The sequence below is a fragment of the Panthera leo genome, chromosome C1 (assembly GCF_018350215.1).
Source record: "Panthera leo isolate Ple1 chromosome C1, P.leo_Ple1_pat1.1, whole genome shotgun sequence".
NCBI classification, from domain to species: Eukaryota; Metazoa; Chordata; class Mammalia; order Carnivora; family Felidae; genus Panthera; species Panthera leo.
In genome coordinates, this window is record NC_056686.1 from 175,738,989 (window position 1) to 175,765,690 (window position 26,702).

Here is a 26,702-nt window from a genome sequence, read left to right on the forward strand (position 1 = left end):
TTGATGGACACCTAGGCTTTTTCCACAATTTGGCTATTGTTGAGAGTGCTGCTATAAACATTGGGGTACAAGTGCCCCTATGCATCAGTACTCCTGTATCCCTTGGGTAAATTCCTAGCAGTGCTATTGCTGGGTCATGGGGTAGGTCTATTTTTAATTTTTTGAGGAACCTCCACACTGTTTTCCAGAGTGGCTGCACCAGTTTGCATTCCCACCAACAGTGCAAGAGGGTTCCCGTTTCTCCACATCCTCGCCAGCATCTATAGTCTCTTGATTTGTTCATTTTAGCCACTCTGACTGGCGTGAGGTGATATCTGAGTGTGGTTTTGATTTGTATTTCCCTGATGAGGAGTGACGTTGAGCATCTTTTCATGTGCCTGTTGGCCATCTGGGTGTCTTCTTTAGAGAAGTGTCTATTCATGTTTTCTGCCCATTTCTTCACTGGATTATTTGTTTTTCGGGTGTGGAGTTTGGTGAGCTCTTTATAGATTTTGGATACTAGCCCTTTGTCCGATATGTCATTTGCAAATATCTTTTCCCATTCCATTAGTTGCCTTTTAGTTTTGTTGGTTGTTTCCTTTGCTGTGCAGAAGCTTTTTATCTTCATAAGGTCTATGGGAAGATAGTTAATTAGAGAAGGATCTGAGGTCAATTTGGGACATGTTATCTAAATGATGATATTTAGAAAGTTCTTGGAAATAAAGTCCTTCAGTCCAGAAAAAAGTCTGATTAGGAGATACGGGTGAGGTAGGGGATGATATGGAAGCCAGTTAAAACAGAGTGTGACTTGCTAGGAAGGAGGACACTTTTCCTAATGTTTACATTGGCTTGCTGATCGAATTGTTCTTTGTGGCCCTTGATTAGTATTCTTCCAAGTGCTTGCTGTGAGTGAAGTACTATGATTGTTCTGTGCTGCATCCAGAAATACATAATATATGATTACCTGCATTCAGAAGTTGTACAGGTCAAGACAGGTGTGATAAACATCCCATGAGTGATGCAAGTCAAGTTCTTTAAGAATGTAGGGGGAGGAAAGGATCATTCTTGGTTGAGTGATCAGAAGGGACCATGTTACAAATGACTTTGGAACTGAGTCTAGATTGATAGATAGGATGACACTAGGAAGTAGAGATGCAAATAATGGGATTGATGGCAAAAGAAGATTGAGGTTTTTGACTTGAGTCACTAAGAACAGTGTGTTACTAAGAGAAACAGCAAAGTGAAGTAGAGGGCATGGGCAGGGGTGCAGGATGATAAATTCTGTTTTACAAGTACTTATCTTGAGGTCACTTTGACACTGATTATTAGAAAAGGCTGTTTTGGGGGTGCCTGGGTGTATCAGTCAGTTAAGCATCAGACTTTTTATTTTGGCTCAGGTCATGATCTCACTGGTCATGAGTTTGAGCCCCATGTTAGGCTCTGTGCTGACAGCGAGGTGCCTGCTTAGGATTCTCTCCCTCTTCGTCTCTCTCTGCTCCTCCCCTGCTCACTCTCGTTCTCTCTCTCCCCCTCAAAATAAATAAGCTTAAAGAAAAAAAAATGGCTGTTTTAATGTGGGAAGAGAAGAGAGATCTCTGTTGTGGTTATAGATTTAGATGTTTGGCATCTTAAAGAAACAAGATAATCATTGGGGTAATAGGGTTGAGGTAAGAATTTTTTTGCTTTTGCTTTGAAGGTCAAGATGCCTGTGGGAGGACTGGATAAAGAAAGTAGATGAAAGTTCTTAGGAGGAAGAGACATTGACTTGGGAGTTAGAGAAGTAGAGTATGGGCAAAGGTGTAAACATTTTTAAGAAACCAGAGGACATAGTGGGGTGGAGGAGGTAAGATGTGTGTGAAGATAGAAGAGTGCATTCTGTGGTCTGCCTTGACCTCAGTAAACTGGAAGATTGGGATGAAATTAGGGACTTGGGGAGAAAAATAGTAAATTTTGTAAGACAGATTGTAGAGAATGAGGCAAAGATGCTGAGGATTAATAAGATTTCCCAGAAAGAGTAAAAGGTGAGGTGATGCTAAAGTTATACCCCAAAGTTTGATTTGTTTTTCTTAGATCCTTGGGATTCTCAAAGTAAAGTAGAAGACCTCTTGAACCCAAGCCTGACCTGATTCCAGGCCATGGATTAACCTCTGTGGAAGTAAGGATTCGAAGGTGAGGGTAGGGACAGTATTCATTTAGGTGTTTGGAGGAACTCAATGTAGTCCAAGTATCCTGGGATCTTTAAAATGTGTATGTGAAACGTTGTAATAAGTTGTATTCATTATCTTATTTACTTCTCACCAAAACCATATATTATTATCCTCTCCATTTCTATAGATTAGGTGATTGAGTTCTAGATTTTAATTTTATTAGCATACGAGCTAGGATATAACGAAAGTAGTGTGATTTCAGAGCCTGCTCTGTTAACCACTACTCTGTATGTCTCTGTCCAATAGAACTATAATGTATGCCATGTATAATTTTAGATGTTCTCATAATCCTATTAAAACAAATTTTAAAAATGAAGTTAATTTTAATACTGAGGTAAGCCAGTATATTCAGAACATCATTTTATCTTAAGGTCCATATAAGAACTTAATAAAAGTGTATATTGTATATGTTTTTTTTATATTGAGTTTGAAACCCAGATTGTATTAGAATATTTTAATTTGGAGTAGCCACATTTCAAGTGCTCAGTAGTCACATTTGCCTAGTGGCTACCATGTTGAATAGTGCGGCTCTATATCCTCAGACCTGTGTCCAGTCAGAACCTTGGGTAGAGTGCAGAGGGTGCCTTTTGCTATGATAGCACTAATTTGTCTGAATGGTATGAGAGTGGAGTGGCCTAACTGTCCACACTGTTTTCCAGACTAGAATAGCCTCCCAGCCCTTGAGAGCCACAAAAAAAATTGAGAGATGGTTGTTTACAAAGCCACTCTCCCTAAAACTATGTACCCCAAAACTAAATCAAATATGCAGCTTAATTAGAAGTTAATTGTTAGTATTAAAAATTCCCATCATTCCATTCCATAATGACCCCATATCACAATACTGTACATTTTCTGTAGCCTTGTCATTTACAGAAAACTTCATATAGCTTGCTTATTTGATCCTCACAACAAACCAGTGAGACACTATCCCCATTGATACAGGTAATGAATTGATTTTATACAGAAAGGTAAGTGATTTGTTTCAGTTAACATGTAATAAAGATGAACCTCCAAACACGTTTTTTAAAGACTCCAATCTGGTATGTTTTTCTGCTGTGCTAATCAGATTTGCCTTGTACAAAGCATAATATAGTTCTATTTATTAACGGTGATCAGTTAATATTGCTCAGAACTCAGTATGTTGGCCTCTTCCCATAAATGCATCCCCTAAATTCCTATGTAATTGTTCTAGTGGCTACTCTCCATTTCTTGTTTACCTATTCTTTACGTGACTGTGCTGTTTATGTTTTAATTTGCCTGAGAAAGGATCCTAAATGGATATCTTTTTATTTTGTTTGGCATTGCTGGCATTGCTTTTGTTTAGATTTAGATTCCATAGGATCAAATCATGTGAGCAAGTGAATCATGGTAAATTAAAGAAGTACCTAGGGTTCCCCTCTTTCCCATTTTTGGGTCTTGCAATAGAAGAATTGCACTCTTTCAAGTTAGTGTTTTTTCTTTTCCTGAAATCTCTTCTGAAATTAAGCATTAAGGCAGATGCAAACCTTACTCCCTGTATGCTTTACATATGGGATTTCCATATGAGGTTTTTTTTGTTTCTTTGTTTGAAAGGGTTTTATTAGACAAAGGGTTTTTTAAATTTACTTAAAAATTTTTTTAGTGAGTAGGGGACAGCGGCAGAGTGGGGAAGAGAGAATCTCAAGCAGGTTCCATGCTCAGTGTGGACCTTGATAAGGGGCTCAATCTCACGAGCCTGTGATCATGACCTGAGCTGAAATTAAGAGTCAGGCACTCAACTAACTGAGCCACTCAGGTGCCCCTAGACAAAGGCTTTTTTAGCTAAAACATTTAGTGGCAAAGAGATTTTGGATATATAGGTTCGACTGCACGTAAAGGACCTTGAATGCCAGCATAGAGATTGGAGCTTTGTCTTGGAAAGCTCCATGATTGGAATGATGTTTTAGGCACGGTAGTATAGAAGATAGCTATCTGATATGTCTGAGATCTGAGTAGTTTATATTAATGGTAATGCTAGGGTCTAGGCACCCTAATTGCAATAGAGCTCAGTAACTGAAAAAGGCATTGGACTCATCATAATGTATAGATGATTAATGAGGTTTGAGAATGCCATTAAGGCTTATGACTGACTGATGTCACCCACATTCCAAGGATCCACCTGGTCATTCCTAGCTTTGTAGATCATATACTACACGCATTATAGCACAATTCTTCTTATTGTTGTTTAATTATTACCGTAGTGTGATATACTAGCTAACTTCTCTGTGCCTCAGTCTTGTAAGATGGAGGTGAGATTTCTATTTTAAAGAATATTGTAAGAAATAAATGATTTAATACCGTGTGCTTAAAATAGAACCTGGCATACTGGGAAGTTCAGTAAATGTGAGCTGCTATTAATTATTGTTACTATCAGATCTGTTAGGAATGTTTAATAATGTTTATTTTTATAACTTACATTTTATCTTTAGCTACTCTGCTAAAAGCTAGAATGAAACAGTTGCCTGCAGCAACAGTGCGCCTCCTTTCAAGTTCTCAGATAATCACTTCAGTGGTCAGTGTTGTGAAAGAGCTCATTGAAAACTCCTTGGATGCAGGTGCCACAAGCATAGATGTTAAACTGGTGAGTGTCCCTGAAAAGCCAAATACCTTTAAAGCAAAAAAGGGCTGGGCAGATGAGTTCTCCTTACAGCTGTTATCTTTCTCTTTCTATGTATTAGTGAATTATTCTTAGGACATTGCATGTTTTACTTTCTTAAGAGTAAATTCTTAAAAATAAACTTTAACTTAAGTCAATATTACAGTAACACTAAAGGAAATTTTAAAAGAAAAGTTATTCTTTAGGACTCTATCACCAAAAACATGAATCTAATTTGTCCGTATTTTCTACTATTATTCTTTGGTTATGCTTGGTTATTTACTTGTTTTATGCTCATTTGCATTTTATCTTTTCCTCAAACCTAATTTCAAAACTATTTCCCTTGTGTCATAGTTGTCACATTAAAAAATTTTAAGTGCTATATATTAAATCATGAGTTAATATGACTTACGATATTGATTTATTACAATTAGTTTGCATGTCTATCTCCCTTATTATAAACTACTAGCTCATAGAGGTAAGGTATATATTTTTTCATTTTTTGTGTGCTTCATACCTGGCCAGTGCCTGGTACATAATGGTGAATAAATTGTTTGAGTGAATGTAGGAATACATTTTTATAATCTTCTAATTATCAGGTATTTACAGTTAGTATGACAGCATAAGAAATGATACTGATAAAAATCTTTATAGCAAAGACTTTCCTTTTTTCATATATGTATATGTACATATATATATTATAGTTTGTATGTGAACTACATATACATGTAGTTGTAATTGCTCCTTATAAAAACTCTGAATTATCTACTACTATACCTGTTTTACAAGTAATTAAGGTTCTGAGAACTTTTCCCAAAGTCCTATAATTAGTAAGTAGTGAATCAGATTGCAGTTCAGATCTTTCTTTATTTATTTTTGAGAGACAGAGCACTAGTGGGGGAGGGGCAGAGAGAGAGAGAGAGACAGACAGACAGACAGACAGAATCCAAAGCAGGCTCCAGGCTCTGAGTTGTCAGCACAGAGCCCAACGTGGGGCTCGAACTCACAAACTGTGAGATCGTGACCTGAGCCGAAGTTGGACGCTCAACCGACTGAGCCATCCAGGTGCCCCAAACCTGTATTTGTTTTCAACAATATACAGTTGGCCCTTGAATAACACAGGTTTGAACTGCATGAGTCCACTTTGATGTGGATTTTTTATTTGATAAATATAGTACAGTACCGCAAATATATTTTCTTTTCCTTACGATTTTAATAACATTGTCTTTTTCTGAATTTACTTTATTGTAAGAATATATAGCATATACTATATGTAACATACAAAATGTGTGTTAATTGACTTTTTGTGTTATTGGTGAAGCTGCTAGTCAATATGAGGCTATTAAGAGGAGGCTGGGAACATGGCGGAGTAAGAGGACCCTAAGCTCACCTAGTTCCACAGATACAACTAGGTAACACTCACATCAGTGTAAATAACCCGGAACAGACTTGAAGGCTGGCAAAACAAACTCCACAGCTAAAGAGAAGTGGTAGACAAGAGGCCACATCAAAGAGGGTAGGAAGAGCAGAGACGTGGTGGGGAGTGCTCCATGGAGGGGAGAGAACTGCAGATATGAAGAGGGAGGAGAAATAGACTATATTGCACTAGGCAACCTGCATGGGGAAGATGAAGCCCCAAATATGTGGCTTTGAAAGCCAGAGGGGCCGAATTCCATGAATTCTTAAAGCCAGCAGGACCTAAAGCATGGAATTTTAAAAAGCCACATTCTGGGAGAGCCTGGATAACAATAGGAAGTGGAGTCCCTGCCCTTAAAGAGAGCACAACCAACAGCTCTTGGAGTTACAGCATAGAAACAGCAGTTTGAAAATGGGAGGGAGAGTAGTTTACTCATTTCAGAGCATGTCCCAGACAGCAGGGATCACTGTGGGTCTCCTCCCGGAAAAAAGGAATGGGCAGATACCATTTCTCTCCCATATGCCCCAGTGTAAACACATGGCCACATGTGAGAACCAGCGTGGCACTGACACTACCTAACTTGCTTACCCCATGGCCCCTGCCCCAACACTGCACTTCAGCAGATCCACACTTCCCAGTCACATATGCCTCAGTTCTGGCATTTTGAGTCCCCTCTCCCAGAAGACCAGAGCAAACCTTCCCAACACTGTATCTTCCAGCCTATGCACTATGTGGGGCTTCAGTCTAGCAGCGGCAGCAGGTCTTGTTTTGCAAGCAGACAAGCACTCATCTTGTTAAAACTGTGTGCCCCACGGCAGCCAGGGACCAAATAGTGCCCACAACAGTCAAGGAGAGTCTCCGCAGGGTACTGCAGCAAAGGAAAAAGCAGCCAGGATACAACAGCAGGCCCAACACACATAGGAGACACTCCTGAAGTGACACGTTCTGGTGAATAGGGGACACTGCACTGTGGTTGACTTTCCTAACACACAGAAACAGACACAGAGAGCTAGACACAATGAAGAGACAGGATATATGTACTGAATGAAAGAGCAAGGCCAAACCACAGGAAGAAACCTCGGAGAAACAGATACAAGTAATATGCCTGATAGAGAATTTAAAGTAATGATCATAAAGATACTGGACTTGAGAAAAGAGTGGAGGACATCAGTGAGGTCCTTAACAAAGAGAGAAAAAAAGAACCAGCTATAAATAACACAGTAAATGAAGTTTAAGAAACAATAGATTGAATAATAGCAGGCTAGAGGATGCAGAGGAGCAAATTAGCAACCTGGAGCACAGAATCTTAGAAAGTAATCAAGCCAAACGGTGAGAGAAAAAATTATTCAAAATGAGAATGGACTTAGAGAAGTCAGTGACTCCATCAAGCATAATATTTGTACTATAGGGATCCCAGAAGAAGAGAAAAGGGGGAAGAAAATATATTTGAAGAAATAATAGCTGAAAATGTCCTTAATCTGGGAAAGGAAACAGAGGTCCACATGCAGGAGGCACAGAGATCCCTCAACAAAATCAACCCAAGGAGGCATACATAAAGACATATAGTAATTAAAATGGCAAAAAGTAGTGATAGAGAATTTTAAAAGCAGTAAGAGAAGCCAGTTCCATATAAGGGAAACCCCATAAGGCTATCAGCAGGTTTGTCAGTAGAAACTTGGCAGGCCAGAAGAGAGTGGCATGATATAGTCAAAGTGCTGAAAGGAAAAAACCTACAGCCAAGAGTACTCTATTCATCAAGGCAATCATTCAGAACAGGAGAGAGAGAGTTTCCCCATTCAGAATAGGAGAGAGAAAAAGGAATTCATGACCACTAAACCAACCCTCATAAGAAATGTTAAAGGGGATGGGGCACCTGGGTGGCTCAGTCGGTTGAGCAGCCGACTTCGGCTCAGGTCACGATCTCACGGTCCATGTGTTTGAGCCCTGCATCGGGCCCCTGTGCTGACAGCTCAGAGCCTGGAGCCTGTTTCAGATTCTGTGTCTCCCTCTCTCTGACCCTCCCCCGTTCATGCTCTGTCTCTCTCTGTCTCAAAAATAAATAAACGTTAAAAAAAATTTTTTTTTAATAAAAAAAAAAAATGTTAAAGGGGAGTCTTTGAGTGGAAAGGGAAGAGCAAAAGTAGGAGTAAAAAAATTGAGAAGCACTAAAGCAGTAAAAATAAGTATGTCTTTAAAAATTGGTCAAGAGTGGGGCGCCTGGGTGGCTCAGCCGGTTGGGCAGCTGACTTCAGCTTACGTCATGATCTCACAGCTTGTGAGCTCGAGCTCCACATGGGGCTCTGTGCTGACAGCTCAGAGCCTGGAGCCTGCTTCAGATTCTGTGTCTCTCTGCCTCTCTGCCCCACCCCCGCTCGCATTCTGTCTTTCAAAAATAAATAAACATTTAAATAAAAATAAAATAAAAATCAGTCAAGAGATTCACAAAAGGATGTAAAATATGGCACCATATACCTAAAACATTTGGAGAGAGAAGAAATGGTTCAGACTTAAGTGACCATCAGTCAGCTTAATATAGACTGCTATATGCAAAAACCCAAAAAGTCAGTAATAAAAGTGCAAAAAATAAAGAGAAAAGAATCCAGGTATATAATTTTAAAGAAAGCCAGCAAACCTTGAAAGAGAGCAAGAGAAGAAAGTATCAGAGAACTACAAAAACAGCCACAAAACAAGTAACAAAATGGCAATAAATATCAATAATTACTTTGAATATAAATGGACTAAATGTTCAAATCAAAAGATGTAGGGTGACGGAATTGATAAAAACCCAAGACCAGTCTATTTTCTGCCAACAAGAGACTCATTTCAGATCTAAAAACATCTGCAGATTGGAAGTGGGGGATGGAGAAACATATTTCATGTATATGATGTCAAAAGAAAGCAGGGGTAGCAATGATTTATGTCGGACAAAATAGACTTTAAAACCAAGACAGTAACAAGAGACAAGGGCACCCTATAACTGTAAAGAGGACAATCCAGCAAGAAGGTGTAACAACTGTAAATATTTACGCACCCAACATAGCACTTAAATGAGTAAAATAGTTAAAAAGAAACAGGAACTAATTGATAGTAATAAAATAACATAGAGGACTTTAACACTTCACTTACATCAGTGGACAGATAATCTAGGAAAATCAACAGGGAAACAGTAGCTTTGAATGACACACTGGACCAGATGGATTTAACAGATATATTTAGGACAGTCCATTCTAAAACAGCAGAATAGACTTTCTTTTCATATTCCATCCTAAAACAGCAGAATACACTTTCTTTTCAAGTGCTCATCACACATTCTCCAGAATGGATCACATATTACGCCACAAGACAAGTGTCAACATTCAGAAAGAACAAAGTCATACCATGCATCTTTTCTGACCATAATGAAACCAAATAAACACAAAGAATCTGGAAAGAGCACAAATACATAGAAGTTAAATAACATGCTACCAAACAATGAATAGGTCAGCCAAGAAATCAAAGAAATTAAAAAAAAAAAACAAAAAAAAACCAGGGAGACAAATGAAAATGCAGCAGTCTAAAATCTTTGGGATGCAGCAAAAGTGGATCTAAGATGGAAGTTTATAGCAATACAGGCTTACCTCAAGAAGCAAGAAAAATTTCAAACAACCTAACCTTATACCTAAAGGAGCTAGAAAAAGAACAAACAAAACCCAAAATGAGTAGAAGAAAGGAGATATAAAGATTAGAGCAGAAATAAATGACACAAACTAAAAAAGTAATAAAATGTCAGTTTAGGAGCTGGTTTTTAGAAAGGATCAAAAAGATTGGTAAGCCTCTAGTTAGACTCATCAAAAAAGAAAAAAAAAAGAAATAAAATCACAAATGAAGAGAAATAACCAACACCACAGAAATACAATTAGAATATTATGAAAAAGTATATGCCAACAAATTGTAGAACCTAGAAGAAACATAAATTCCTAGAAATTTATGAACTACCAAAAACTGCAAAAAGGAAGATATAAAAAATTTGAATAGACTGATTACCAGCAGTGAAATTGAATCAGTAATCAAAAAACTCCCAACAGACAAAAATTGCAAATGAACTGGCTTTACAGGGGAATTCTTCTAAACATTTTAGGAGTTAATACCTACTCTCAAACTATTCCACAAAAATAGAGGAAGGAAAACTTCCAAATTTATTGTATGAGGTCAGCATTACCCCGTCACCAAAGCCAGATAAAGACATCACAATTAAAGAGAACTGCAAGCCATAATCTCTGATGAACATAGATGCCAAAATCCTCAACAAAATATTAGCAAAGAGAATCCAACAGTACATTTAAAAAAATCATTCACCATGGGAGATGCCTGGGTAGTTCAGTTGGTTAAGCATCTGACTTCAGCTCAGGTCATGATCTCCACTTTGTGAGTTCAAGCACCACATCAGGCTATCTGCTGCTGTCAGCACAGAGCCCACTTTGGATCCTCTGTCCCTCTCTGCCCCTTACCTGACCTCAAGAATAAATAAACATTAAAAAAAACTTTTTTTAATGTTTTATTTATTTTTGAGACAGAGAGAGACAGAGCATGAGCAGGGGAGGGGCAGAGAGAGAGGAGACACAGAATCTGAAGCAGGCTCCAGGCTCTGAGCTGTCAGCACACAGTCCAACCCGGGGCTTGAACTCACAAACCGTGAGATCATAACCTGAGCCAAAGTTGGAAGCCCAACCGACTGAGCCACCCAGGCGCACCCCCCCCCTTTATTATTTTTATTTTTTTTTAATGTTTTATTTATTTTTGAGACAGAGAGTATGAGCAGGGGAGGGGCAACATTTAAAAAATTTATTCACCATGATCAAGTGGGATTTATTCTTGGGTTGCAAGGGTTTTTCAATATTTGAGAATCAGTCAATGTGATAAATAATGAGAGGATAAAAACCGTATTATTTCAATAGATGCAGGAAAAGTATTTGACAAAATACAATATCCATTCATGATAAAAGCCTTCAACAACAACAACAAACCATCACTAGAGTAGGTTTAGACAGAACATAACTCAATATAATACCACTGACATAGTAATGGAGAAGAACTGAGAGCTTTTCCCCTAAGGTCAGGAACAAGACAAGGATGTCCACTCTCACCACCTTTATTCACATGTTGCTGGAAGTCCTAGGTATCAGACAATAGGTAGTCAGACAACAGAAAATAATAAAAGGCATCCAAATTGGTAAAGAGGAAATAAAACTTTCACAATTTGCAGATGACATACTATATTTTAAAAACCCTAAAGACTCCTCCAAAAACTGCTAGAACTAGAACTACCATAAATGAATTCAGTAAAGTCACACAATACAAAATCAACATACAGAAATCTGTTTCACTTCTGTATACTAATAATGAAGTAGCAGAAAGAGAAATTTCAAAAAATCCCATCTACAACCGCACCTAAAATAATAAGGTACCTAAGAATAAAGTTAACCAAGGAAGTGAAAGATCTATACTCTGAAAACTATAAACTCTGTTGGAAGAAATGGAAGACATGAAGAAGTGGAGAGACAGTCCATGTTTATGGGTTAGGAGAACAAATGTTAAAATGTTCATGCTACCCAAAACAATCTACAAATTTAATACAATCCCCATCAAAATAACAACACCATTTTTCACAGAACGGGAATAAACAGTCCTAAAATTTGTATGGAATCACAAAGACCCTGAATAGCCAAAGCAGTCTTGAAAAAGAAATACAAAACTGGAAGGATCACAATCCCAAAGTTTCAAGTTATATTACAAAGCTGTAGTAATCAAAACACTATGGTACCAGTACAAAAATAGACACATAGATCAATAAAACAGAACAGAAAATCCAGAAGTAAACCCATAATTTTATGGTTAATTAATCTTCCACAAAGGAAGCAAGAAAAATGCAATGGGAAAAAGACAGTCTCTTCAATAAATAGTGCTGGGAAAACTGGACAGCTACATGCGAAAGAAACTGCACCACTTTCTTAAACCATAAATTCAAAAATGGATTAAAGATCTAAATGTGAGACCTGAAACCATAAACTCTTGTAAGAGCACACAAAGTCAGACATAATTTGTCAGACTTTGGCTGTAACATTTTTCTAGATACATCTTATCAGACCAGTGAAGTAAAAGCAAAAATAAGCTATTAGCACAACATCATAATAAAAAGCTTCTGCACAGCAAAGAAAACAATAAAACTAGAAGGCAACCCACCAAATGGGTGAAGGTATTTGCAAATGGCATATCCAAAATGTATAGAGAACTGCTACAACTCAACACCAAAACCCCAAATAATCCAATTAAAAAATAGAATACATGAACATTTTTCCAAAGAAGAAGTACAGATGACTAACAAACATGAAATGATGTTCAGCATCATCGGAGAAACTCAAATCAAAACTGCAATGAGAGATCACCTCACACCTGTTAGAATGGCTAAAATCACCAACACAAGAAGCAAAGTGTTGAAGGTGTGGAGAAAAAGGAACCCTCTTGCACTCTTGGTGGGAATGCAGACTGGTGCAGGCACTGTGGAAAACAATATTGAGGTTCATCAAAAAGTTAAAAATAGGACTACCCTATGATAAAATAGGTGAAGGGGATTAACAGCACACTTGTCTTGATGAGCACCAAGTAATAGATGAAAGTACTGAATCACTACATTGTACACTTGAACATATAATGCTATGTTAACTCTGCTAGAATTAAAAATTTTTTAAAAAATAGGCTATTAAGTTCTTGAGAAGTCAAAAATTATACATGGATTTTTGACAATGTGGGAGTCAGCACCCCTAATTCTTGTGTTCAAGGGTCAACGTATTGTAACCTTTATAAACATGGAAAATATTTATTAAACCCAAAGAAAGGCAATTTATGTTTTTTAAGGTATTTTGTATACTATAGTGACTGATTCGATTAGAATACAATTGATAATAAATAGGATTAGATAATTATATTTGACATATTTCACTCCTGAATCTTAGGCAGACATACTTTGTTCTTAAAGCTCTCTGGAAGAAAAGCACGTTTTTAAAAGTAGTGTTAGGCAGCCTACAGAAGTCTTCTGATAAAAGTAAAGTACACATTTTTATCTGGCTGTATATTTTAGTATCTTGATATTTACCAGTTTCTGCTTTGTAGAGTTTTAAAATAAATGACTGTGTTGCTGTACATGATAAGACTTGTTTTATTATGATTTCATACAATAATAACTATCCTGACTAGGAATGTTTTCATAATTAAAGTTGATCTTATTTTAAAAATTTAAACAGATCTTTGTATTATTTTACTCACATGTCTGGAGTTGTATTTGTATTGCAAGATTAGTTTTCTGTAGTTAATGATTTTTCTATAAAATGAAGCAGCCAAACTGTTTCTAGGATGTTAATTGTGGATTGAGAGAGATGAGGAACTAATTCTTAAGGGTCTCCCTCCAACACCTGACATCTAATTTACCTAAAAAGTACTTACACAGTATTACTTAAATTCAGGTTATTAAAAAACTGTATTATTTTAAAATACTAGAGTGATTGTAATTGCAGGAAGATCTCTATAGGGATTTAGATTTTGTTTTTGAACCTTTTTTTAAATGTTTATTTTAATTTATTTTGAGAGGGGGTGGGGGGCAGAGAAAGGGAGAGAGACAGAATCCCGAGCTGCTGCATCATGGGGCTCGAACTTGCAAACTGAAATCATGACCTGAGCTGAGATCAAGAGTCATACACTTAACCAGCTGAGCCACTCAGGTGTCCCTAGATTTTGTTTTTGTTATGTATGCATACTTTTAGTATTAGCCTACAAATACTAAGCTATGAATTGAGTTGGGGTTTTTTTCCTCATTTTTCAAGTAAAGAACTCACAGAGATTGCCAAATTTAATGTATTTTCTCAGCATTTTTCTGTTCAGTGACTATTTGCAAAAAGAACTTTAGAAAGTTATACTAAATATTTAAAATTCTTATGAAAGCAGTAAATAGTTAAAGGGAGAAAGTATTGAAAAGTATTAAAAGGTTGAATAAGGATAATTGCTAGACTCTTGGTGGGTAGAATCAGCTGCTGTTTTTGAAGGTGATAGTATTCAGTTTTGTTTTTTTGAGAGATTATATATGCAAAAGCATATATAATTTAGTAGAATTTTCTTAGTCAAGTTTAAATGTAAATTTAAACACAAACATCCAATGGTGCTGAAATACTTCAAGGGAACTGACTTCTTTATTTTACAATTAGACTGACTTCTTTATTTTACAATTGAATCTGAGTTCAGGGAAAACAAGGGGCTTCCCCATTGTACCATAGTTAGGAATTGATAGAGTTAACAATTTGAACTCTTACTTTCTTAATATTAAGATTCCACAAAAGGTAAATAAATGACACAACTGTTTCTCTTATGTTGCTTTCTGTTTCTGTGACAACAGTTTACTGTATGTACTAAAAGTATTCTTTAACTTTTTATAGGAGAACTATGGATTTGATAAAATTGAGGTGCGAGACAATGGTGAGGGTATCAAGGCCACTGATGCACCTGTAATGGCAATGAAATACTACACTTCAAAAATAAATAGTCATGAAGATCTTGAAAATTTGACAACTTACGGTTTTCGTGGAGAAGCATTGGGGTCAATTTGTTGTGTAGCTGAGGTAAGGTAATTTATATTGACTTTTTTAGTGATTTCACACTCAGAATGGTAGCATTAAGAGAAAACTAACCCAGGATTTGGCAGAGTGTAGTTTTTTTTTATTGTAGTAGAATATACATAACATAAAATTTACCATTTAAGCCATTTTTAAGTGTACAGTTCAGTGATTTTAAGCATGTGTAGCCATCATTGCCATCCATTTCCAGAACTTTGACATCACTCCAAACTAAAACTCTGTGCCCATTTAATGGTTAGTCCCCATTGTCCTTCTCCACCTCCAATCCCTTGTAACCACTATCCTACTTTCTGTCTCCATGAATTTGACTAATGGAGTCATATAATATTTGACCTTTTGTGTCTGGCTTATTTCATTTAGCAAAATGTCTTCTACATCTTATAACATGTATTGGAATTTTATTTCTTCTTAAGGCTGAATGATCCTCTGTGGTATGTTTAAATCATGTTTTTGTTTATCCTTTTATTTGTTGATGGACATTTGGGTTATTTCCACCTTTTGGCCATTGTGAATAATGCTACTGTGAATGTGGGTGTGCAAATGTCTGTTGAAGTCCCTGCTTTCACTTCTTTTGAGTAAAAATCCAGAAGTGGAATTGCTGTATCATGGTAATTCTGTCTGATCTTTTGAGGAAAGGCAAAGTGTGTTTTGCAACGTTAATATTTTGTTTTAAGTTTATTTATTTTGAGAGAGAGCACATGTGCAAGTAGACGAGGGGCAGAGAGAGAAATCTAAGCAGGGCTCGAATTCATGAACTGTGAGATCGTGACCTGAGCTGAAATCCAGAGTCAGACGCTTAACGGACTGAGCCACCCAGGAAGTACTACAATGTTAATGTTTATAAAAAGAAAAAGTACTTTAATGACCCATTAACTTTGAAAAAATGTATTAAAATTAAACCACTATCTTAATTATAAGCTCTTCTTAGAGATTTTACTGTAGTAAAGTTCATTGTGAATCTCTAAGAGTGGTAGCTTTATAGTAGTTACATTTCCCTATGCGTACTTGACTATGAAATCCTTTTATTGGTGAGCATTTCACTGTTTTGTTGTTATTGTACTGTGGAACCCACTCTGGAAATACCTCTCTAGTAAATACAGATAGATTGATTCTAGAGATGTGAATTGACTTGTTCTAAACCCTAGCTAATCAGAGGCAGACTGGATCCCAGGACTTTGCTCTCCTGATCCTGGTTGGGTGCTTTCAATGTTGGTAACCCCTCATTTCAGTGCCTTAGCAACTTGTTTGCGTAGTACCATTTATACTTCTCTGCCTCTGCACTAGATTTCATAACTAGTTTGTGGCAAAACCTATCTAAAACTTTGATTTGTTCATTTCCATGTGTCTCACTTACATTTGATCACACTACTCTGTACTAGGTTCTTTGTGCTCTACTGTTACTCTGTATGTCAGGCTCTGTTTTATAGTGTGATGGTATGTTTCCCATGTGTGCTCACTGGCTGTGTATCCCTCCATTTGTGCTTTGGCTTGTAGACTCTATTTGGGTGAGAATGCTCAGGTACAATTAAATGATAGGACTTTGTACCTCTTGTCCCAGAAAAGTGTCATGTATATGAGATAATGTTGCTCTCTTGTCATCCATTCTTTGGGCATCTGTTAGGTAGCCAGCCTCATCTCCCTGGCAGTCATATAATCTCCATGCTTATTGTGGTCTTCCCTTTTTCCTTTTGCCCTTAGAGTGCTGGCATAGTGTAGATTTTCTCCATTTTTTTATGAAGAGTCCCAGCACAGTATCTACTTTTCTCTTTGACTTTGGGGCTCTGTAAAGTGATACCTAACTAACAAAGAAAAATTGTGGGTAGAGGACAAGGTAGAGTTTAAAGTGGGAGAGTTTACTCTTCTAGTACTAGGGGTAAGACTAGGGGCCCTTGTGTGTTAGAATCTAGATGTTCACACATTGGTAGAGGAGAAAAGGCCTTGTCCTTCCTTACGTGCATTCTGCTTAAAACCTTTATCCAAAACACTTTATTTAGAGTTCACTGAGTCTCCAAATATATTTTAGGGAAGAGCAACTAGAGGGTACAACTAACTGGACATTGCCCTTCTTCCTCCCTAGAGACTGTATCTGGGAACCTATAGCCCTGGGATCTTGTAGAAAGTGTTTGTTTCTAGAATGGGGTCAGATTTGTATCGGGGAACCTCTCAAACTCCCAGTACTAGCACATACTATTGTTTGAGCTTTTGGTAGCTATTTTAGAAATCATACAATTTATTTGAAAACATAATTATTTGATTTTTTAGCTGTTGTCCAAACGTGGTAGTCTTTAAGGTGTATTTTGGCAGAGTATTGTTGAATAATATACAGCTTTTCTGGGTTTTTAAAAATTAATTGATTTTTTTATTTGAGTATAGCTGATGACATTAGTTTCGGGTATGCAGCATAGTGATTTGACAAGTTTATAAATCATGTTGTCTTCACTACAACTATAGCTAACATGTCTTAATATATCGCTATTACAGTATCATTGACTATATTCCTTATGCTGTGCCTTTTATTCCCCATGACTTAATCATTCCATAATCGAAAGCCATTATCTCCTTTCACTCAGAGGTGGAATCTAAGGGATAAAAAAACCCACAAATGAATAAACAGAAAAAAAAGGCATTTCTGTATTTCCTATAAGATATATATAACTTTTTAGAACTGAAATTGGTTATTATCAGCTTTGTCTACTAGGTGGCAGCACTATACTTAGTCTTTTAAAATACATGGTAATAAGCCATATGATTTACTCAAATCTTTACTGTAGTTCTGATTTTAAATGGCAGTTTTGCAAGTCTGTGTCCAGTGGTGTTCTCTATTTTGTTTCTTTTTTTGATGACTTAGGCCCACTTGATATCCAAGTTTGTCATTTTGTCTTTTGTTTCATTTTTGATGCATTTTAATGCCTTGAGTATAAATACTTGAAGTAATTTGTATACCAAAATTACAAGAGAAATAAAGGAATTGTCCAACTATCAGCATAATCTAAAACTGTAAACTTTTTAAAAATTATATTCAGTTTACACATTGTAATGTCAGGTGTTTATTTTATAGAATATTAACAGCATTTTATGTAAATCTCTTTTCTTGTAAATCTTTGGGAAACCCTCACATAGGTATGTGTGTGTATTTTACATACTCCAGGGCAAGGTATATACTATGATCAGCACCCCTGAAGGTTCTCTCATTCCCTGTCCCAGTTAGTATTTCTCAGAGGTAATAGTTGTTATGACCTCTGTCAACAAAGATTAGTTCTACCTGTTCTTGAACTTGATCTAAATGAAATCTTACAGTATATATTATTTTGTCACAGATGTTTTGATGATGATTTGAGCTTGTTTCTGAAAGCCAAAGCATCACCAAAAAATCTAGAACTGGAAGGGATCTTGGTAGTAGTAGTGGCCCCTGGTTCACTGGCAGATCCCCCATGACAGGACTGAAAACTCACCCCTCTAGCTGCCAAGCATTGGTAACTGAATGCTCAAAGCTGTGTCTCTCTCTGGCGATTGCCCTTACCTCATTTGTACAGCGGTAACTTACCCATATTGTGCAGGGCAACCTGCATCCAGTGACTGACTAATGAGGGGTTATAAAGATTCTATTCCAATTTAGAACAACTCTGCCATGCTATCTCTGGTCCAGAGTGGCTACCCCCCCCACCTCCCATCAGGGTCAGCCAAGTCCTTGTTTGTGACTACAGAGCCCCACTTCTTTTTCTGTCCTGCCCTCACAGCTGATCATCTCTGGAGCACCCCCAGTGAACTTCCTGCTCACTAGTCTCTGTCTCAGTCTGCTTCATGAGTAGCCACCCTAAAATGTAGGTCTTCTATGGATCTGTCTTCTCATATTATTGATAAGGAAACTGAGGTCTTATGTAGCCAAATGCTAGGTCTTCTTACTCCAACTTCAAAATATAGTCTAATAATCAGTCAGTTACTGTTTCATTGTGTGTTGTTTGCAGGGTGCTTTGCTAAGTAGTTCACTTTAGAAGAACTGTGCACAGTGCAGTAAATGGAATATGAAAATTGTGACCTATTTAGGGACATATAATGTGTCCATGGCAAAGCCAAGAATTCATTTCCAATATCATGTCTCCCAGTACTGAATTTTCCACAGTAGGTCATGCTTCCGTCTTACTAGCATGGTTAGAGAGGTATCTATTAGTTTAAAATTACTTCATATTAAAATAATAAATATATCCAGGCCTGCAGTGGTAGGCTCAGTAGATGGTCTCAAGGAGTAGTCAAGTTGAAACTTACGTGAAAGGATTCTGAACAGTATTTCAGAAATACAGAAAGTAATATATGCTTGTTAAGGTCAATTAGATTTAAAAAATTGTTATTCAGGATTTATTGTTATTAATTATTAATGAGTGCTTCTTGGAGAAAAAAGCTTACTTTTTAAATGTAATGAGTATTCTTTACCACTCAGAAAGAATTGAAGTTTTATGTATAGAAGTTGCATGTTTATTTTTAAAGGCTCCAATTTATTTTGAAAATCTTTGGACAGAGATTATAGTTACATAATAAAAATTAGCAATTTGGTTATTTTATCTGCCAGATTAACTGATGCAGACAATTTTAAAGTAATAAAGATGTAAATTATCTCAGGCTCAGTAGATTGATAATTTGTATCTGGAATATAGTTTTGTCACACTATTAAATGGCCATCACCGAAAATTCTGATTGTTGAAAGTATTCTTATTAAAGATGTTAATAATTTTAGTTACAAAAACAAAATTAAGTAGGTTTTTAGCAAAATTGGAGGAATTTAAAACATATCTTATTCTATATTCTTTATTGACACACTTTAAAAGAATGGGCAGTTTTCCTAATTTGTCAATTTTATTTTTTTTTTAATTTTTTTTTTTTTTTTTTTACGTTTATTTTTGAGACAGAGAGAGACAGAGCATGAACGGGGGAGGGGCAGACAGAGAGGGAGACACAGAATCGGAAGCAGGCTCCAGGCTCTGAGCCATCAGCCCAGAGCCCGACGCGGGACTCGAACTCACGGTCTGTGAGATCATGACCTGAGCTGAAGTCGGACGCTTAACCGACCAAGCCACCCAGGCGCCCCCTAATTTGTCAATTTTAAAATGACTTCCAGTCTTAGAATTAAACAGTCCAAAGGAGTAAACCATTGTTTTTATACCTTCAGAGTATCCTGTTGGCATTTAAAAATGTAATTACGCTTGATAAATCCATGATGAATGTATCAGTTACTGACACAAATTGATACGGTTTTCTTTAAAATCTTGAAATTTATTGTTGTTTGTAGAGCAATAATTTGGAGATACTTGTTTTCTTCAGTGTTAAATTCCTGGTACTGATTAAAAAAGCATACTGACTAAAATGAGCTAGAGGTAGTGAAAATTCTGTTTTGAGCTGTTCATAAAATTTTTTGTGAAGACTTTGTATATATTCTTATCACATAATAAAACACATAATAAAAGATTTTATTTCTTTTTAGGTAGATATTTTATATATTTATTAAAAAATGATCTTTTTCCTTTCCAGAGAAATGTTTAAGAAAGTTATACATTTTTTGAACCGGATTTTAAGTGGAGGCTAAGTTACACTTCAGTTTTAGGAGAAATACAGAACAGTTTTGTTTTCTTAAAATCAAAACAAACTCAATGAAAAGTCAGAACCCTAATTCTCAAGTGTTTGCATAAGAGACTTGGCCAAAGGCATAAAGCAGGTTAACTTTTCTGAGAGTCGTGTGAGGATAATGATTTGAGAGTCAATTGAAATAATACCTATTAAAGTATCTTTAATACGGTCATGTGCCATACAAATGAAAGTTACTTTCAGTCTGGACTTGAATGTGAAAAGTAGTATGTACCTTTATCATAAAGTTGATAATATCATCATACTTGCTCATTTTCTTGTTGACAAGCAGTATTTCACCCTTTCAAAGTTTATGCAGACAACTCAACATTTTTGGGAAATCCTTTCTAAAGTTTAACAGACATTCCTACATAAATTCCTTCTATTTCTCACAAAAGGTCTTTATTCTGTAGCCTAAGTTCATTATTTTCTCTTGTTTATCCCTCTGAAGAACTAACAGAGGTGCCATAACCACTAATGTTTATGGATTCATTCCTCCATTTTTTAATTAGTTACAATGTGCTGGGTATTACTCTGATCTACCAAGTTTATTTTACACAATTTTGTGATGAGATGACATCATGTGTGGGTTTGTTTTTTAAAATTTCATTAAACCTCCATGGCTCAAAAGGGGCAGAATGAGAAGCTATGTCATTCTGTTTTAAAGATGAAGGTTGGGACTTCCTTAATTGTGGGCCCCCATAGCTGTAAAAAGGTAGGAGGAAGCTGCTAGCATCATTTTGATGTTTTCTGCCTCCTGTTCCACAGTGTAGATAGAGTACCTTTCATGTTCTTTAGAGCCATGGTGACAGAGCTGTAATTAAAATAGGCACAGGAACTTTTGAAGAGTAGGGTAGGTATCCTGCTTTCTAAAGTGTAGCCTCCTCACAGGTAATAGAACTCTGTTCTAAGGAGAAAAGCCAGGGCCAAGATTTTCCTATTGCTAGTCTCCCTCAGTGAAGTATCTGGGAGAAGGTTATGAAGTCAGAGCTCTTATATTAGTGTACAACTATGCATAGGCAGGCAGACTCGCAGAAAGAAAGACATTTCAGTGATCCAGGCAAAATTGATATTTCAGCTGAATCATGACCATTTACCTTAGTTTTCAGACTCCTGTGTCTGTGCCAAGGTGTTCATCCAAAAATCAGCAAAAAATAAAAATAAAAAATAGGAACAAACTTTAACATAATTGTCTTAAATGAATTTTTGTCAAGAAAGGTTTTTTTGCATGAATTGACAGGATGTATCCTAAAGTTTTAATTGAGTTTTATCTAAAACATTGAGAAAACTTATGCTTATCTAAAGTTTAGATGCTTTTATGAATTCTGTGAATTTTAACTTTGTATTAGTATTATATGATTTTTGAAACTCAGTAACTAGACCAAAAAGACAGTTTTTCATAACTGATAGCCAATATAATCTGTAAGGTTCTCTGAGAACTCTTAAAACTTTACCTTTTAAAATAAACTTCTCCTTTTAAAATTCTTTAAATAAATTTTAGTTCTTCCCTTGACACCACTATATTCATTCTGCCATAGTTCATTAGTGTCTCTAGTAAGAAGCACAAGTAAAAATTTGTAATATTAGAGATGCATCTGATGGTGGAGTTACTGCAGGTTCAAATATGTTAACTGCTGCAGAGCTAACACATTCTAAGCCTGTGCCTGGTCCAAAAAAAGGTTTGCTGTCCAGGACACAGGGTCATATGAAATGAACTCTTGAAATACAGTTCCTTCCTCTGAGGAGCACATTGTATTTAACGAATTTGTGAAACATGCTAACCTGTGTTGTCCTTCACTGTCTTTAGCAGTGAATTGTGAAGCATTTCCTATCAAGATAAATTTTCACAGTACCCTTACACATTCTAATTCAAAAAAATTAATATTGGAAAACAATAGTGTATTTTTTTTTTACTTTAATACAAATGTTACATTTATGACCAGTAAGGTCCTATTTTACTTTTTAGCACATCAGTTTATTCATCTAAGTTGGGGTATTTTGCTATTAACTAATATGTTTAAAGGATGAACAAGTTAATATTTATAAAATGCTTTGAAAGTAGTTAAAACAAAAATCCATATAACCTTGTGGAGTATTAGTATCATTTTCATCTTATCATTGCACTTCCTTAAAGATGATAGAGTAATCATTTATTCAGGACCATCTAACAAGCCACTGGCTTAATTAGTACTAGAACTCAGAGTTCTAGGACTACTTTTGCTTAATAACACCACCTTTAGGTCAGGTGGCTAGCTCTTTGGAGAATAGAAATAGAATTCAGTTGACCTTGGCATTTTTGAAAAATGGTTAAATGTAGAATTGTTTTTACAGGGACAATCATAGAGTAATTAAATTAAGAGACAGGAAAGAAATTTTCTGTACTCTTTGTTTTTAAACAGAGTTTATTAGAGAAAATCACTACTGGACAAAATAGAGTTGGGGATGTAGCAGGGAAGATTAAAATTGGTTATCAGGAAAACTTTTAAAGTTATACAACTTTTGAACCACGGAATATAATTTTGGAAGAAGTAGAAGAATCACTTAAGGTTATACAGAGGCTCACAACTTTGATTTAGGTGTATGTTTTTGGAAAACAGCTTAAGGCAGTGCTTCTGGTAAGGAATTTTATGGACATTACCCTTAGAGTCTAATAGATTCTAATATTGTGAGCTAGAGAAGCTGTGTGTGTGTGTGTGTGTGTGTGTGTTTGTGCACGTAATGGTGACTCTGCTATTCCCTGCCTGGTATCTACGTGTTTTATAGCCATATGGCCTGCTGTAAATTAGTGCATGTTTAGGGCAGGGTGTCAGAACCATCAAATCCAATGTAGATCCAACTGGACCTAGATGAGTTCCAGCAGTGGAGCTGGATCTTTGTGGCTTCTTTCTTAAATATAAGTTTCAGATAACTCTCCTGAGTTCACAGATGGCCAAGAAAGATTGCTCCCAATTTTGGATCATTATTGCTCACAAAAAGTGTAAGGAGGGCATCCTTTTCTGAATCCATTGTGCTTTCCTGAAGAAATATGCCCACTCCCTGCCTGTTATTTTCTGACAGTGGAATGGTTTTCTATTGTCATGCTCTCCCACTAATCTCACAGAGTAGGTAAACAGAAAGCCAAGGGTGAGGGTAGCTCAGAAGAATGCAGACATTCTTAAATTTATATTTATGTGACTATAACACCTTAGGAAATATTTTCATGCTCAGTGAAATCCTTTCTTACACATAAATGTCTTAGTGCTAATATCTTCTTCATTTAACAAAAAAATTACATTTAAATAGTTCAGGTTTTAAGCATTTAAACTACATTTAAATTACATTTAAATAGCTTGGTTTTAAGAAAAAATTGTCCACAAATATACGTGTGTATGATTTATATTTTTTTATTCTTTTGAACCATTACCTTGAAATACAGAAGTGCAGTTTTATACAGATTATAAAAAGAACGATCATTTTACAAAAGGCTTTTTCACATTACCAACAAATTTATGGAAATTGTCTTTTAAAAAGCAAGTTTCCCAGAGTGCCTGGGTAGCTCAGTCATTTGAGCGTTCGACTCCTCATTTTGGCTCAGGTCATGATCTCACGGTTTGTGAAATTGAACCCTGCATTGGGCTCTGCACTGACAGTGCAGAGCCTGCTTGGGATTCTTTCCCTCCCTCTCTTTCTGCCCCTCCCTTGCTCGTGTGCTCTCTCTCTCCCTCTCAAAGTAAATAAACAAAAAGAAGTTTCCCTAATGCAGTTACAGTATTTGATTTTACAGATGTAAGTCATATAATACAAATAGCCATTTCAGTCATATATACAAATAACCAGTACATTTCAGATGTATAGATTTGTGTATGAGTATTTTAGTTAAAGTTAAATACTCAAAAATCAGTAATTTGCCACATAAAAAATATAAAGTAGCCTACTATTTAAAAAAAAAATTTTTTTTTTAATGTTTATTTTTGAGAGAGAGACAGAATGGGAGCAGGAGAGGGGCAGAGAGAAAGGGAGACACAGAATCTGAAGCAGGCTCCAGGCTTTGAACTGTCAGCACAGAGCCTGACGCAGGGCTCGAACTCCCAAACCTTGAGATCATGATCTGAGCTGAAGTCGGATGCTTAATCGACTGAGCCACCCAGGCGCCCCTAACTTTAATTTTTCTTTTTTTTAATTTTAAAGAGGGAGAGGGAGACTGCAAGTGCAAGCAGGGGAGAGGGGCAGAGGGAGAAAGAGAGCTGGAATCTTCAGCAGGCTCCACACTGAGTATGGAGCCCAACATGGGGCTCGATCTCACAAACTGAGATCATGACCTGAGCTGAAATCAAGAGTTAGATGCTTAACCAACTGAGCCACTCAGGTGCCCCAAACTTTTTTTCAATCTTAAGTAAATGTATAATCATTTTAAATTTAATTTGATAATGAGTCCACTGTAAAATCTAAAATCATAATTTTATTAGTTTTTTTATATTCCAGGTTTTGATTACAACAAGGACAGCTTCTGATAATTTTAGCACCCAGTATGTTTTGGATGGCAGCGGCCACATAATTTCTCAAAAACCTTCACATCTTGGTCAAGGTAAGAGAGTAGCTTTGTAGTTTTGCCTTTTCTTTCTTGTTTATTTTGTTTTTTTCTTGTTTATTTTTTTAAAAATTGTTACACCTCAAAATCAGATGCATTACTTCAGGTTTGCTCATGATAAAGGGTAGTTAACTTCCAAGTGAATATTCAACCCCTACTTTAGTCACCAATCTCTTAAATACTTAGTTTTCTAAAGAGAGACTGTTAAAAGACTATGGAGAGTATAGACATTTTAACAGTATTTGTTCTTCCAATCTTGAGTATGGAATGTTTTGCTATTTCTTTGTGTCTTCTTTAATTTCTTTCATAAGCTTTCTATAGTTTTCAGTATACAGATCTTTTATGTCTTTGGTTAGGTTTATTCCTGGGTATCTTATTGTTTTTGGTGCAGTTGTAAATGGGATCAATTCCTTGATTCCTTTTTCTGATGCTTTATTATTGGTATATAGAAATGTAATCGATTTCTGCACGTTGATCTTATATCCTATGACTTTACTGAATTCACGTATCAGTTCTAGCAATTTTTTGGTGGAGTCTTTTGGGTTATCCATATAGAGTATCATGTCATCTGTTAAGAGTGAAAGTTTGACTTCTTTTTCAGCTTGTATGCCTTTTATTTCTTTCTGTTGTCTGATTGCTGAGGCTAGGGCTCACAGTACTGTGTTGAACAACAGTGGTGAGAATGGACATCCCTGTTGTGTTCCTGACCTTAGGGGGAAAGCTCTCAGGTTTTTCCCCATTGAGGATGATATTAGCTGTGGAACAAACTGAGGATTGCTGGAGGGGAGGTGTTTGATAAGATGGGCTAAATGGGTGATGGACTTTAAGAAGGGCATTTGTTGGGATGAGCACTGAGTATTATATGTAAAAGATGAATCACTGGGTTCTCCTGAAACCAATACTACACTGTATACTAACTAACTTGAATTTAAATAAATTAATTTTTAAAAACAGACTATGGACAAAAACATGGATTAGTTACTCTTCTGTTAAAACTGTAAGAGCAATTATTTTGCTATTGTTGGATCACTTAGTGTCCTCTTAATATGTGAAGGATATTTTATTGAAATGCCTAAAACATTATTGATTTGGTAATTGTAATATACCATATAATTAAGATTCTATGATTAAATAATTAAAATATATCTGTTCATGGAAAACTTGAAATGTATGTGCAAATAAATAGAATAATGTACCCATCACTCAGTTGCAACAACTCTTAGCTCATTGCTAATGTTACTTCATCTAATAATATTGCTCTATTAATTATTATTACAGTTCTTTCGTGTTTTATACACTTAAGTAATTTTATTACATTTTAGTTGACATCTTATGTTTTTATGTTCCTTTACTGTCCACTTACAACAAAAAAGAAAAGCTCTTCAGGCTTGAGTTTCATGTATCTCCTTTAATTGTTTCCATACCGCTAACTTCCGGTAATGAGTGTTTAAAGTTGAGAGAATGTTGAAGGTATGACCTCTTTAGTCATGTTCAAAAGAATTATTTGATCTGAAAGGATTTGTTGCTGTTTGCCCTTCTTTTCCAATTGAATTATAAATTCATTTTTTAATTTTGTGGTCCCTCATTGTAATTTATTGAAGTACTATATTTTTTCTTTAGTTTCTTCCCTCTAATTTTAATATTAAAT

The 26,702-nt window shown here is 36.1% G+C and overlaps 1 protein-coding gene across 4 annotated transcripts in view; it reads left to right on the top strand.

Annotated features, from left to right (window-relative positions):
• Positions 1–26,702, top strand: part of PMS1 (PMS1 homolog 1, mismatch repair system component) — a 98,084-nt gene that overhangs the window by 2,947 nt on the left and 68,435 nt on the right. For 3 of the 4 annotated variants that reach the window (XM_042949441.1, XM_042949444.1, XM_042949442.1), the window contains 4 exons: positions 2,050–2,148; positions 4,634–4,785; positions 14,677–14,859; positions 24,949–25,051. In XM_042949441.1, the coding sequence (XP_042805375.1) occupies positions 4,654–4,785; positions 14,677–14,859; positions 24,949–25,051 (418 nt within the window). In that variant the 5' untranslated portion in view covers positions 2,050–2,148; positions 4,634–4,653. Of the gene's footprint in view, positions 1–2,049; positions 2,149–3,044; positions 3,129–4,633; positions 4,786–14,676; positions 14,860–24,948; positions 25,052–26,702 lie in introns of all 4 variants that reach the window. The other variant, XM_042949443.1, reaches the window with a different exon arrangement.